Source organism: Mastigoproctus giganteus, chromosome 5, assembly GCF_048544385.1.
Source record: "Mastigoproctus giganteus isolate SK-2022 chromosome 5, ASM4854438v1, whole genome shotgun sequence".
Taxonomy (NCBI): Eukaryota; Metazoa; Arthropoda; class Arachnida; order Uropygi; family Thelyphonidae; genus Mastigoproctus; species Mastigoproctus giganteus.
In genome coordinates, this window is record NC_143579.1 from 8,808,208 (window position 1) to 8,824,841 (window position 16,634).

The window sequence follows — 16,634 nt, forward strand, 5'->3', positions numbered from 1 at the left end:
AGCTGATGTTGTGGCCAGCTGTCACGATATGGGGCAAGGATTGCTAACATTGGAGCATGCTCCAATGTGAGATTACCTAACACAATCCTACCATTGCTGATATTGTGATACTGGACCTTGTGCCCAGTATGTGACCATCTTCAGCTAGTAAACATAGGATCACAGTGCCTAAGTGAGATCTCCTGCTGCCAATTCCTCCCCTGCTGCTAACACTGGACTCTGACCCTGTGTGGGAAAGAACTGTTGACACTAGTCAGCAAATTGTTTTTGACGAAGAATTTGTCAATGAAGAATCCCACAGACTCCTCATCCATGCTGACACCTGGTACTACCCTGCCTAGTGAGGGATAATTTTAGCTTGTTTGACACACACACACTGGGAGTGTGGGTCACCCCGCCACTATGACTTTACACTTTCTCCTCTCCCCTATGGCTGGGTGGTTTCCCTGCCTCTTGGGGGGGCATGCCTCTTCCTCCATTACTTTGTTTTCACCTGGTGGATGCCTTCTCTCATCCTCCAGCTTATCTTCCCCTGTATGCTTCCAACACTCATACTATTTCCTGGTCTTTCACTTTCCTTTTCATTCTGTGCTCACCCAGTCTAGTTTAAACAAAGCTGGGGACGGCCCCTACAGCATCCCTACTACACTGCCCCAGTTCCTCATGTCAAATGATGGTAACTAGAGGTCAGTGGTTTTCCACAGGCCTCTAAAGCTAAGTGGCCAGATGAGAACAACATAATACACCAACACAGAACTCGCACAAACCCCCATATCACACTCTCTCTCTCTCTCTCTCTGGCCATTACAGAGTCCTGTAACCTTCACAAGAGTCACTGATGCAGAGTTGAAGGAAACCTCTGATCTGCCCAACAAAATGCACCATATATTTCCCATCATCACTAAAACTCTAGATGTTTATTTGACTAGTGAGAGAGAAAAAAAAGTAACCTGAAAATATAAACAAACAGTGTCAATTCTTGTTGATGCCACACCACCTGGCAGGTTCTAGCATGCAATTTCTGTACAACCCATAAAAAAATCACTTCAGAAACTACTGCAGTAAAAGTTTGACTATATTTGGGAAGGTAGAAAAAATTTCACTTTTAATCATTTATTAATAGTTAGCATTATTACCACAGGAACCTTATTTTTGAGGGTGATCTGTTGGGTGACCTGCCACTACTGCCAGGTTAAGTAATTGTTATTATAATTTGTAAGAACTCCCATTTATCATATGTGAAATTTCTTTAAAACAAAATCCTATTAGTTTACTTACAGCAGGTCCATAATAGCTGAACTGAGTGTAATCAAAGATGATCTTGTGCCTAAGCAAAAAAAATAAAAACAAAAATAAATAAATAATAAACCAATTAATTTAACCTCTAAATTTAATCTATATTCATTTAGTACCAATTTGTGTTGAATTTTTTATGAATCTGTAACAGTATATGCAAAGCTCAGTATCTTCCCAAAATTGCAGAAAGGCTTTAAGTTCTGCAAATTGTAGCATCTGGAGACTAGGCACCTGCGAGGTGATCTGATTGAGGTGTATAAGGCCTTGAATGGGTTGAGCAGGCTAAATTCTGATGGGATTCTTCCTCTTGCTCAGATTACGAACCTGAGGGGACATAAATTCAAATTGAGGAAAGACAGTTGTAGAATAGCTGTGTGGAAATTTGCCTTTAGCCAGTGGGTAGTTGATTGCTGGAACAAACTTCCATCTGTTGTTGATAGCTTAAATAAATTCAAGGAGGAACTGGACAAACGTTTAGAGGGAATGAATGTATGAAATGTTTTTGGCTGATGCTACATAAGCTTGCTTTCTTGCATCACATGCCTACTACTACTTTCCTAAATTATGTTCAAAAATATGTAAGTATATCTTTAACTTGGGCTAACCCAGGCTAATTCACACTAAGGATAACTAACACAATAAGCATTTATCATTCTCTTGTATAATACAAGACAACAGTAATGCTCTCCTTGCAGTAAACTAATTTTGCCAACATTGAAAATACAGTGCCCTAACTTTATATGCCTTTATAACTCGGTGCTTATTATGATGCTTTTATAAAGCAGAAACTGTATTTTCTATCAAAGCAAATTTCAAATCTGCTCTGAAATTAAAAATCTATTTGCAAAATATTGGGAGTCAGAAACAAACTGGAATCACTGTATCAATTTTTTTTTTGAACTCTCTTGATCTTATCATCCTAATAGAAATCCTGCTGAGAAAGACAGTCATTGCATCATTTATACTCAACTTTTGATCATTGAAAAATCTGGTCCAACAAAAGAGGTGGAGGAATCTCAATCTTATTTCAGAGACATCTAAAAGTAATTTACTTCCGATACAATTTCAGTCATCATGACAACTTTTGTTCATCCCTCCTTCAGAGTGATAGTCCAAGCCATAAATTTCATACTACCAGTTTCAGTGACAATTGGCTTGACCAGCTTGTGAAAGACAGAAATGTTTTCAAATAGATTCACAATTATTTAGATGATTTCACCCTTCCAATCCAAGCTTCCACCTAGACATGGAATAATCTAGTTGATAATCTGAAAGTTTTAGGCTTTACTATACTGTCCCTACCCTCCCCAGCCACTTGCCTCAACATTCGGACAGAATTTTCACTGCCACAGCAATGTGATATCAGAGAAGTAGATATCTGCTATTTTTAACTCAGATAGCCTACATTCTATCTCTACTCTTTCAAACTCATATCACACACCCAAACAAATGCAATGCCTTCCAATCATTTTAGTCTTCCCGGGAAGACTAAAATGATTCTAAACCCTAAATTTATCAAAATCACAAAATTTTTAAGGAGATTAATATTGCATATATCCAGTAATATATTTAATAACAAAATGTAGCTTTCAGGGTAAAATCTTCATCAGCTATATAAAGATTCTAACAGAATAATGACGTTAGAAAGAAAATTTAATAGATACAGAGTTGTGTATGCTGTGATGCATGCACGGCTGCAAGATTGATCATTTAACTATAGATTGGTGCACGAATTTCTGTGGGTCTGCTGCCAGCATTTATCTAGCTTCAAGACAGTTGTTTCCAAGATAGGATGTAGCCTAATGCTCTTGCAGTGATTCATGGTTCTTGAATTACATGATATGTTGAGCAACTCTAGCCAGAGGCGGTGGCAGAAGTGCCGTGATTGGTCGATCGATTTTTTTTTATGACTAAATTTTTATTTAGTATGTATATCGGGAACTCTCTCATAAATCTCCTTATGCAGATTGCCATAAGTTTACTTTTGGGTTCAGTTTCATTATTTAAACTACAATGATGTAGACTTGTGTAAATTTCACATTATTCCAGAACATGATGGATAAGCTTTTAAGAGAAAAGCAATCTGCTCACTAAAATTATAAAAAAAACCCACCAATCATACTTTCAACAAGTTCAGTGGCAAAAGTAAATTGCAGAATACACCCTGATCCTATATATAGGTAAGAATGTTAAACAGTGTAAAAGAATCTTTTCAGCTAGCCACTGCTTACCTGAAACTAAGCATCCTAATCACACTATATCCAACAGAATGGATCAACCACCTCCTCAAGTTTTGTGTGAGGGATAACTGGAAAGATATGTGTTGTTTGTTTGTTATTTGGGAGCATTAGCAACTAAGGCCATATTGTTCAGGGGATATGTGGTGGTCATTCCATGACCTTTCCGCATCCTCCGTATTTGGTAGTCATGGGCTTGAGAACCCCGGAAAGATATGTATAGCAAATATACATCTCTGGTCAGTATTATCTGTTGTTCATAATCAGAGTTATAATTGCTACATAATCCTGAATCCTTCAGTCTACCTGGAAACATGCCCAATTTCCCACTGCTCTGTCAAGGCCATGGCTGTTTGAGGAATTTAATCACCCCCCAAGCTCACTATTTTTTGGGGAATTAAAATTAACTTTATGGGGAAACAATTTACAGGAAAATTAGACCATGTTAACATCTGGGATTCTACTGGTGTTAAAAGTTCCACCAGCCATCTCTGGAATTCACTTAAGTTAAAACCTGGTCAAGCTGCAAAAATCTGATCATTCCATACTCTATAACATATGGAATAAAGCTAATCAATAACTTAGTACCAATGTAGACCACTTGTCACACAACAAAGAATATAGACAGATTCATTTAGGAAAAACATGTTCAATGTGAACTGTACTTTCTGAACTTAATTATTAATCATTGAAACAATTAATTTCAACCTTGTTTTGCTAACTTTCTTCTTGTATAAAGATAAAGCCTTCCTCCAATTCTCTGTCTGGATTTTCCATTTGGTCTACGTACTCAACTTGGGATTATTAAAAATTATTATTATTATAAAAATGTTCAATAAATGTACCATTTGAAAGTCACTTTTTATCTTTTTTTTTTAAACTACTTTTTTAATTACCAGATGAAGACTGACATTTTGCAGAACAATATGGAACCAACAAAATCAGCATGATAATTTTTAAATTGGAGGGAGGGATTATCTTTTGCTTGTATTTTGTTTTTTTTTTAAAAATGAAATAAATAAAAAAAAAAAAATAAATATATAAATATATATATATATATATATAATTATGAATAAAAATTAAAATTAAGTAAAGAAAGAAAATGGATTTGAATTTGAATAGAGATAAAATGGAATATCAATAATATGAATTATGGATCAGGGACACTGCAAGAGCAAAGGTACCCTACAACCATAATGTATACCTTCACTTACATTTTTTATATTTCTACTCGATTTTCACTTGCAATATATTCACCTTCTTATCCCGATATTGAAAATACAGTTTACTTCTGGTTGCGCATACACTTTATTTATTTTGTTGTCCTTTTAATTATTATTGTAACTTAAAATTTTAATTTTAATGTAATTTTTATGCAATTTATATGAATGGAATCAGGTAACTTTGACAAAATACTACATGGGCAGAGTAGGATAAACTTGACCCCGGGTACACATGCTCTGTACTGTACTCCGAAACACGAATGTAACTCTGAACATACACATTTAACACACACAAGTCAGAGCACATCAGCATATAATGCTTCTAACTTAGATAAATATGGGATCCATATACTTAAATTTAACACCTGCAAGAATAAACTTTGTTTAACCTGTCCCTGCATACACCCGCAACATATTACAAATGATGCATCAAAACCTACTTTTTGTAAAACTAGTAATGTTATATACCTCATAACCTGCAAAACATGTAATATAAAATACGTCGGACAAACCAGCAATAAGCTACACGTAAGAATTAATCAGCATAGATCTGACATCAATAACTACTTAAAAAGAAATATTAACAATATAGAACAAGAAATAGAATATATGCATTTTCAATCTCACAACTTCAACAATATATACATATCCATATTAGCACAGATTAATAACGCTAATATTAGAACTAAACAAGAGGAAATATTTATGTTAAAATTAAAAACATTATACCCATATGGTCTAAATAATAAATTCAACCATAAAATTATTACCAATAACTTAGCAGATTGTTGTATATATGACAAATTTAATATAATAAAGTTCCATAGGAACCCTCGCAAACGTACTCATAAATCTAAAAATACTAGCAACAAACACAGTAATATTTTAGGTGATTTCGAAGTCACACTTAAAAACTGGGATAAGAACATTATAAATGTAAATGATATACATAATTTACTTTTCAGTACTAAACACAGTATACTGAAAGCATTGCACAAATTCATACGCACTTTCAAATTCGAATCCAAACATCTCTTTCATATAATAAATGATATTTGTAAATTTAATCTTAAAAACATAAGCTCGACAACACATGATAAAGATTCTATTATTATTTTGAACTTCAACAACCATATCATGGATAACATAAATATCAGTAAAATTGTAAATCAGCATAATCATCTACTTCCAAATACTAGTCCCAGTCATATTAAAGTAAGATATAAGTATAATAAACCCTTTGGATTATTAGCTTGCAACTACAAATCTATAGCTACCAGTTTAACATCACATATAACAGACACCAATAACTGCGTTTGTCAACAAACCAACATGCAGCAATATATTGATCCAGACTATGGACACATCATTACAGGAAATCTAAACATAGTTACGGACCCAATGCTAAGACATGTACTATCACAAGGATTCAAATTCAGGCCGCCCACCAAAATAAACATAACCAACTTCAATAAGCAGCTATATCAAGACCTGTTAAACTACTGCTTCCATCTAGCCTACAAAAATAACACGCCTATAGAAGCATACCATATGTGGATTAGCCATACATTCGCCCTATTCAAACATAAATATGCATTACAGAGTTCAAATTTATATTATCAGGGCACATACTATAACTTGACTGCATTAAAACAAAAACTGCTAGATTTTCACAAAAACTTCGTAATCACACCGGTAGATAAAGCAGCCAATAATTTTGCATTCATTTGCAAATATTTTTATACATATACTTTAACTAATGAACTTAACTCAAGCAATACCTACAAACCTATTTCCAGTACATGTAATATCATTACAAAAAAACTAATGGCCTTCAACAAAAAACTAAAGCTCAACTTAAATAATTACAGCTTACCTTACATCTACTTCATTCCTAAATTTCATAAAAAACCAACAGGCTTCAGATTCATAACCTCATGCAAAAATAGTTATGTACACAAATCAGGAAAAACACTTGAACGACTACTGCAACCACTGATGAATAAGATACATAACAGCAAAATCATAGGCAACAACCAACCTGTATTAAAATTTTTGCAAAGTAATACAGTCAATAATATTCAAACCTTTGATTTCCATAGCCTATTTACCAGTATCAATCAAACCAATCTCAAATTGGTACTCAAAGATATATATGATAAACATAAGAATTTTATTTCCTGCAACACCTATTACTGGAACAACATACTTAATTTATGTATTTCCAATAATTTCATATATGATGGCGATACAGTATATCACCAAACCAATGGAACACCTATGGGCAGCCCAGCCTCATGCATAATAGCCAACCTATATCTATACTGGTCAGAAACCTCATTTCCACAGGAACTAATACTATTTAGATATATAGATGACCTCATAGTAATTAACTGCCCGAATTTCATCCAGGATTATGCACATCTATACCCTAGCGAACTTGTACTAGAAAGAACTAACAATTCTGACACAGCAGCCCAATTTTTGGATCTAGACATCAATATAAAAAATGGTATAGCCTCCATCAATTTAGTAAATTAGTAAAAACGTGAAGCTTTCAACTTTAGCATAGTAAACTATACACAATGGAATTCCAATATTTCCAAACAGGTACATGCTAACGTTATCTTAGCACAATGCATCAGAATTGCAACGATATGCAGCGACAAAACAACAGTTATTGATAACATCAGATCATTGTACAGTAAACTGACCAGAAATCTTTTTCCTATTAAATACCTGCGTCATCATATCAATAAAGCCCTTAACATATTAAGGCACAAAAACTTAATAGATATCAATATAAACAGCATTATTAGTTTATAACTAATAATTACTCCCATACGCATCAAGTTTGTAAATAGTGTAAATACAATACACTAGGCCTCTTTGGTGTCTTACGGTCTGGAAAACTTGTACCCACCGATTGGTCTAACATAGTGTATTACCTTGTAATTATCTTGTAATTAATTTTGATTATATCTTGATTTATTTATCTATTTATTTGTTAATTGTAACTTATATATATCTTACACTTTAACACAACTGACTTAAGTACATGGTGCACCTACTCTCGGACAGTCGTTCAGGGTCCTAACTATAGGAACGGGTTTGCAACCCCGAACTACCCTAGCCCAACTTTATATCCCTAATTTCATCATCTTTTTGCTTTACTAAATTCTACATTTTATACTCTGTGAGCGATTAGTGTAACGAAAGCAATATCAGAGTACTATTTTTCTCACTATACCAAATCATAATTTTTCGCCTTAACAAAGTTTAGCTACTCTACTGCTACTTTGTAAGCAATTATATTTCTTTGCTATCCCGAAAGTTTGAGTATCATGTACTTAACTTGAACCTAGCGTAGCTCCACTGCTTACGTAAATTACAAAATATACATACACCAAAATTCGTCTAACGCTAGGTGCCGCTAGCGTTTCTTCACATATATACACTGTTTAGCCTCCGGCTCTTTCTTTTTTGTCGACCGGTCACGTAGCGGTAAGTTATTGACATTCTTGTCATTCTTGTCAATCGGACACTCGCTTCCTTTGTCTTCTCTTTTTGGCGGGTTACTTACTTCTGTAAGGTCATCCATGTTCTGTATGTTATACTTTGGAATAATATTTTTGCTTAACTTGTATTTTATTTTTTCAAAATTTATATTCTAAATTATTTTTTACAACGTGTCCGCGTACACGTGTTTTTTTTTTTTTTTTTTTTTTTTTTTTTTGACATACAGAACATGTCAGAAACAGAAGTAAGAGTATTGCTGTTCTTTTTCATAATTTAGGTGGATGACCTCTGAAGATGACACAGAAATTATGAAAGATACTGCAATGCTATTTCTACTTTGGTCGTTCTTTTCAATAATCTGCTATTTCTATTTTCGTTCTTTTCAAATTTTACATTTTTCAAAATTCGCACTTTGTTTATAACGTTACTCTTTTCCGTTCTTCCCCCCCTTTATTCAACATACATCGCTCCCAGGGTACACGGTATTTTCATTATTAGCATAAGTTAAATTAAAGATTTGCACATAACATTAAAATAATTTTCTATATATATATATATATATATATAATCAAATTAATCCAAAAATTAAATAGAGAAATAAAAATTACTGAAATATATATTAAAATAAATAAGAAAAAAAAAAAAAAAAATATATATATATATAAATAATACTATAAATTAATAACAAAAGAACAGAAATGAATTAAAAATGATGGAAAAATGTGGAAAACAAATATACAGAGAGATTATTAAAAAGGGTGATAAGATTTAAATCACATACACTTACATACACAGAACTTTCATCACATAACTGCATTGTTACATGTAACCCTATTTACTCAGGTCTGCTGAGATCTGTTTACTAAGAAAACAGATAATTGCAGTGTAATCATAGTTGGATTGCAGAGCAATTATTTAGCAACAAAATGCAATGATTTATACAATTTATTTGTATATTTTATTTAACCTGGCATTCTAGCTTATCCAAAACATATTTTATGGGATTCAGATCAGGACTTGAGAACAATCAAATCAATTATGGAATTATACTTTCTTCAAATCAAGCACATACAAGCTTGGCCTTCTGGGATGGAGCATTATTATGCTGTATTATTATGAAAGGCCCGGTTTAACAGTACTGGCAGAATGTAGGTACACACAGTTGTCCCAAATATCAATATAACTTTAATATAATTAAAGTCACTGTGCAACTCTATAAATAGCATATGAACTGTGAAAGGCAGATCCATTGGTGGTCATTTCTGTATTGTAATCACAAACCTTGAACTTGAAATGAAATGAACCTTGACATGTATCAAATTCACATCTGTATTTTCCTGCCTACCCAAGATTTGTCTGCTGTTGTGTCACATTAGTTGTTAATGAAACACAATTGAAATTAATTGGCCACATCTGCCACTACAATGATTTATTATTTATCACAACAGTCACCACAATAATTTATTTGTATTTCATTTTCAAATATATTTAAAGATTTCTCCTATTATTTGTAATACGGGTAATTTTTTATTTGTAAATAAAAATCAAATTAAAGATTTGATTTTTATTTACAAATAGATTTAAAGATTTCCCCCTAACTGCCCTCTGGGACCAGTCAGCAGAAATAGAAATAGACTTTGTACTTCTGCTGTATGCCTTATCTATAGATGCTTCCATTGGCACTGTTCTTCTGAATTGGTTTCTATAATTCCTGCTCGCTCTCTCTTCCAAAGCAATCCGAATATGTGCTGCAAACAGTAAACATCCTTTTACTGTCTAACTTCAAACTCACAGAACCAATTTTTCTTCTTCCTCATTTATTCATTCAACTTCTGTTTTCTGGAACAACCTTCCTTCATATCTACTTCCTGAAAATTATAATCTACAGAAATTCAAGTTTAATGTCAATAAGTATCTTCTTTCATCTTCTCAACCTTCAGCCCATGCATGGTACTAAGTAATATAGGTTCTACCCCTCGTGTTTGGGGTTTTCATAAAAAAAAAAAAAAAAAAAAAGCTTCATAACTCTATACAATGAAATTCATTGAGAAGTGAAACTACCTTTGAATTAGTCCTGTAGTGACTTTTTATCCCACAAATGTAAAAATATTTTGGAAAATTTTTATTCCAGCCTGCTGTTGTGTCACATTAGTTGTTAATGAAACACAACTGAAATTAATTGGCCACATCTGCCACTACAATGATTTATTATTTATCACAACAGTCACTGCAATAATTTATTTGTATTTAATTTTCAAATATATTTAAAGATTTCTCCTATTATTTGTAATAGGGGTAATTTTTTATTTGTAAATAAAAATCAAATTAAAGATTCGATTTTTATTTATAAATAGATTTAAAGATTTCCCCCTAACTGCCCTCTGGGGCCAGTCAGCAGAAATAGAAATAGACTTTCTACTTCTGCTGTATGCCTTATCTATAGATGCCCCTAATTATAACAAAAATAGTTCATGAGACAGATGAAAGATCTGACAGATGCTCAACTTTGTGTTTTATTTCTGGTTTTCTGAATTCTGCTAGAAAGCACAGCAATGCTACTGCTAATGGACTGTAATAATTATTAAATATGAATTTTTAATGAAAAATTTGAAAATTAAAAATTGTTTTTTTTTTTTTACATTTATTTTCAACAAAATACAAAACTTTTATTAATGAGTCGAGAAACTCATTTAGCATGAGTTTCTCGACTCAACGGTTCAGAAACTCATACATATATTAACATGTTTTATCAAACAAAAGCCAGATAAATATTAAATAATAAGTAAAACAAGAAACTTTTTAAATAATAATTATAATAATTGAGACAAAAAACTTTTTCATTTTTTTGCAATAATTAAACACAACCAAGAATATCTAATCCTGTAGCAGGTGAGTCAACCAATGGGCAAGAAACTATTTATGTAAGCTATTCTGAAAAGTAGTTGTTGTTATTTGGTTTTTAGGAGCATTAGCAACTAAGACCATATTGCTCCGGGGATATGCAGTGGTCATTCCCTGACCTTTCCGCATCCTCCACATTTGGTGGTCACAGGCTCGAGCCCCAGTCTAATCAAGAAGCGTGTGCTACGCACTGCTCCTGCCCACCGCTATGGAGGTGCCTCTGAAAAGTAGTACAATGAAGCAGAAAGCAAAATACTGGACATGCTGGTCCAGTATTTTACTGGACCACACTGAACCAACAGGTCCTTTACATGTATAATTCAAAGTAAACAATAATTGTTCACTTCCAAAACTGCTGAAATAAAACTTTCTCTACATTTACAAAGGCACTAAAAGTTCAAACACTAATCTTGAACCAACAATTAATACAAAATTTTACCTGCTCACAGATGCACAGGTCCTGTGCAACTATGAGCAGGCAAAATCATCCTTTTGGAATGCTTAAATATATACACTGGTGTTCAAAGAAAGTGCATCACCCCTTAAAATTGTAATTTTCATCAGAATAACGTAAGTATATGGCAATATTTCTTACAGATTGCATCAGATAAGATTGACAGACATAGGTGATGAAGTAATATTGCATCAGCTGTTACTTTCAGCTATATAAGCACGCTCTGCAAGAGTTGCAGTCATTCCTTGACTGTGTCAGGATGGCGAGTTACGTGCAGTTGATGCCACAAAGAAAAAGTGCTATTGTTGCTTTATGTGAGGAAGGATGTGCTTCCCGTCATATTGCTTATAGAGTGTCTTGTAATCAGCCGACAGTGAGTAGATTTCTTTCCAAACTCAAGAATACTGGTTCTGCTGATAGGAAGAAAGGAACCAGACGCAAATGAGTCTCTACGCCAAAACAAGACCGCATTTTGAAGTGCTTATGCCTTAAAAACCATAAAGCTTCTTCGTCCGAGCTGAAAAGAGAATGAGAAGAATATACAGGAGTGGTAGCACGTGCAGTAACAGTCAGAAGACGCCTCTTCAAAAATGGATTTGTAGCCCGTCGTCCTAAGAAGAAGCCCCTCCTCACACAAAAATGAAAAAGCCCATTTAATTGGTGTAAGGAACATGTCAAATGGACCCCCAAGCAGTGAAAGTCAGTTATTTTCTAGGATGAAAAGAAATTCAATCTGTATGGCTCTGATGGGAGACAAACAATTCGCCGTAAACATAGTGAAGAATACCATCCAGACTGGATCATGTAGACACCATCCAGACTGGATGGTGTCTACAGTGAAATTCCCTACCGGTCAAATGATATGGGGGGTGCATTTCGTGTTGAGGAGTAGGTTACCTGCAGTTTATAAAAGGTTCAGTAAATACCAGTGGATACCTGGCTATATTGGAAGGAAAATTGCTGCCAACCATTAGAGACCATTTCAAACTGCCAAATAATTGCATCTTTCAGGACGACTCTGCTCCTTGTCATCGAGCAGAAAGTGTAAGTAGGCACGTTTGTAGTTACTTTAGCTTCATTTCTGCATTAGAGGTTCGACAGTAATGTGTTTACATTTGTTACAGGTGAAAAAAACGGTTGGAAGAATGGTCCATTGCAACTCTTAGCTGGCCAGGAAACAGCCCGGACCGGAATAGAGAACTGTTGGCATTGTGTGGAATCTGCAGTTACCAGAAAGAAACCAAAGACCCTTTGTGAACTTTAGGAAGCCATAATTCGTGTTTGGAACCATGAACTATCAGTTTATTTTTTTTGGTTTTGGTTTATTTTTTTTAGGCGTATTAGCAACTAAGGCCATATTGCTCCGAGATATGCGGTAGTCATTCCCTGACCTTTCCGCACCCTCCGTATTTGGTGGTAAAGGGCTCGAACCCCGGTCTAATCAAGAAGCGTGTGCTATGCACTGCTGCTCCTGCCCACCCGGCTACGGAGGCACCTATCAGTTTATTATCTTCCGAAATTGATCTTGTCGATGCCTCGACGGTGTGCTGCTGTCATCAGGGCCAGAGGCAGTTCAACTAAATATTAGTTTGCACCCGGCGAACTTTTCATTTTTTTTCCCATTTAAAATGATAAACTGAAGCAAATTGAGGGCTTCTGATAACATTTCAGCCGCAACTGTTGTTTACCAAAACTGTTGTATAAAGGTTGCAAATGCTCAGTTTGGAATATTTTGAGAGCACCTGTCAAATATTTCTTAGCTTTGCCTTAACTATTAATAAATATCTTTTGTTGATATTTCTATTTGTGATGCTAGTCATTAATGTAACATACCATCACAAAAAAGGGTTAGAAATGTGAAATTTCTAGGTGATGTACTTTCTTTGAATGCTAGTGTTTATCAACATTTTGAAAAGGCTATCTGTAGTCCTACTGAGGTATTAATGTGGGGTGGGGATATCAAGACTGGGTTGGGGTGTTCAGATTAGTACAAAAGCAAGCCAGTTCATAAATGCGTGTTTGTATTATTCTGATAAATTACATCTGTTCTAAAGATCAATTTGTGATACTATAGAAAACCTATCACAATTGGCACATATACTAATATATTCATTTACTTTATTAGAAACTGTTTAAATAGTTACCTTTTTTCTTCCCACAATCGCTTTTCTCGTCGTTTCAAAAGTATTCTCTCAAGATCCTCCTCCTCCTCTTTGTGTTCTTCTTCATCTTCTGTCTATAGAGCAGAAAACACTCATTTTAGCAAATTTCATATGAAAATAATATGCCAAACTGGTTTTAAAAATTTAGAGAAAAGTAAAATCAATTGTTATTCAGAATAAAATTTTTAATGTAAACTCTTTCAATGTCAAAGTTTTGACATATGCCAGGATACCAAAACCCTACCTGCATAAAAATAAAATCTATAATAATCTATAAAATCTAAAATCTATAAAGTTTTATATAAAAATATTGCTTTGGACAAAAACAATAAGTAATCTTGGATAACTACTTCAGAAAAATAATTTTTTATTAAAGAAATTAATGTGTGGGCCAAACTTTGGCTTGAATGACAGCAACAGTTATGAGAGGAAACCTTCTGACACAACAGTATCTAGCTGGAGTGTTGTGACAATCCTTCCTTAATGCAGTCACCATTATAGCAGTTGAAGTGGACTGCACTGCCTTGCTTGGCAATATGGTCCACTTCCACTGCTAGAATGACTTGAGTTGGCATTAGAGCATATTCAAAATGTATTTTATAGAATTCAGATTAAGACTCTAGAACAGTCAGACCAATTGTGGAAATTCAATTTCTTCAAACTGGGCACATACAAGCCTGGCCTTCTGGTGGTGCATTGTATCATAAAAGGCCCAATTTTACAGCACTGTCAGAATGTAGGTACCATGCAATTGCCTCAAATATCAATATACTGGGTGCGTGTAAAGTCACTATGCACCTCTATAAACGGCATATGTACTGTTGAAAGGTAGATCCATTGTTGATCACAATGCAGAAGTTACCTTGACACATGTCAAGTTCACTTTTACATTTCCCTGCCTGCCCAGGATTTGTCTGCAGCTTTATCATGAAACATGACTGAAATTGGCTGGCCCTGTCTATTTCCAGTCACTTGAAAGTTTTGAAGCATTAGGAATATTGTGTACATTCAGCAACACTGCTGAATGCAGACAGGCTGATTACCCAGAAGCCAACTACCAAATACATTAAGCCAGCAAAATGCTGGAATTCTGCTAATTGTCCATTGTCAACATTGATTCAGCAAGTTCCAAAATGGAACTTGCTGAAGCAGTGTTGCATGATATTCTGGAATTGTTCCTTAAGGCAATAGAATTAGTATCAATACTGACAATATGATGCTGGGAAGGCTTTGATACACCACCACAAAAAAAAAAAAAATAATAAAAATAATTAATTAAATAATTTACCTATGTTGTATTTCCATACTCATGACTGGATTGTTGTACTTCCATACTTATGGGAGTATGGAAGTACAACAATCCAGCTGGACTCTGAATTTCCCCAGGCTGTCATGATTAACAACTCCTTGCTGGTTAAAGGAATACTTTCTACAACCTAGTCATGGTTAATAACTCCTTTTTGGTTAAAGGAATACTTTCTCAAATCCAGTCTATAATTTTTCCCTACCTAGTTTTAATTTATGCCCCTTGATTGTAGCATCATTTAATTCCATGAAAATTTCCCCTTCATTTTATTATCCCTTCTCAAAGCCTTATAAACATCAGTCAGATTCCATTTAAGATATCTATTTACCAAGATCTGTACCTCATGTTATTGAACTATCTCCTCAGGTGGAAATCCTTTAGTTGATCTAACCAGTCTTTTGCCTGTCTTTGCATATTTTCAAGAATCTTGAAGTATTTTTTTCTTTTTATTGGGTGTGGCCTCCACATTTAGATATGGTAATTTCAAGCATGGTCTCACAACTGACTTACACAATAGAATTATAATCTCCCTATATTTAAAATTGTTTGAGAAATCATTGAGAGGAAGATATGGACTCTCCTTCCCATCTGCCCGCTCTGCACAGAGAACTTCATGCCTGCATATGTGTTTGGTTTATAACCATCAAATTCCTTTCTTCTTCTACTATTCAACTCCTCTCAATCAGTGCATAAAAGAAAATTTGTAATCCCTTTCTATAATATCATATATGTTTATATACTTATGTTTTGCTTAATAAAATATAAGTGTGTGATAAAACAGTTATTTTGGAGTTATTTCTCTAGCATAAAAACTTTGCATTTTGCAGCATTAAAACATAATAGCCACTTATCTGACCATCACTGCAGCCTATCTAAGTCATGCTGAAGCAATGCTGCTTGAACTAGTCATTAACCACTCTCCCAATCATCACAACATCTGCAAATTTTGACAAGCCCTATATCCTTTCAATGACAATTTCCTTCATGTCCAAACAAATCTTAATGTGCACATGATTTTGTTCTGGAAATGTTAATCTTGGGACCCAACACAAACACAGTCTATATTGGGTTGTATATCATGGTATCAATAATATCCAAATATATTGGACTGCAGGAAGTTTTATTTTAGACTTTGGACTGCAGAAAGTTTTATTTTAGCCAGTGAGTTATAAATTACTGGAATAAGTTGCCTACATGGGGAAATTCAAAAGGTCATCTGGATAGTACCTTCGGGTGAGGGAAGTGCATAGGATGATAGGTTTAATTTCCTTTTCTTTTATTAATTATTATTATTTATTTATTTATGTTATTTTTTTTTTTTTACCATTGTATTATTCGGGTTCTTTTTTTTTTTTTTTTTTGGCTGGTATATAAGCCATAGGCTTTCTTGCACCATGCAGCCATTACTAAAACTAATATAGCCAAAAAGTCGCATCAAAGTCATATAGCAAGTTTCACACACTATAACAACAACAATAATGTTGATCAATTACTGCAAATACTTTTAACACTTGATCTACTTACCTTTGTTATTAA

The 16,634-nt window shown here is 34.1% G+C and overlaps 1 protein-coding gene across 1 annotated transcript in view; it reads right to left on the minus strand.

Annotated features, from left to right (window-relative positions):
* Window positions 1-16,634, minus strand: part of Cdc45 (cell division cycle protein 45) — a 143,497-nt gene that overhangs the window by 52,939 nt on the left and 73,924 nt on the right. Inside the window, exons 7-8 of the mRNA XM_090373853.1 lie at window positions 13,775-13,839; window positions 1,279-1,327 (exon numbers count right to left, since the gene is read on the minus strand). Coding sequence (XP_090229979.1) covers window positions 1,279-1,327; window positions 13,775-13,839 — 114 coding nt within the window. The remainder of the gene's footprint in view (window positions 1-1,278; window positions 1,328-13,774; window positions 13,840-16,634) is intronic.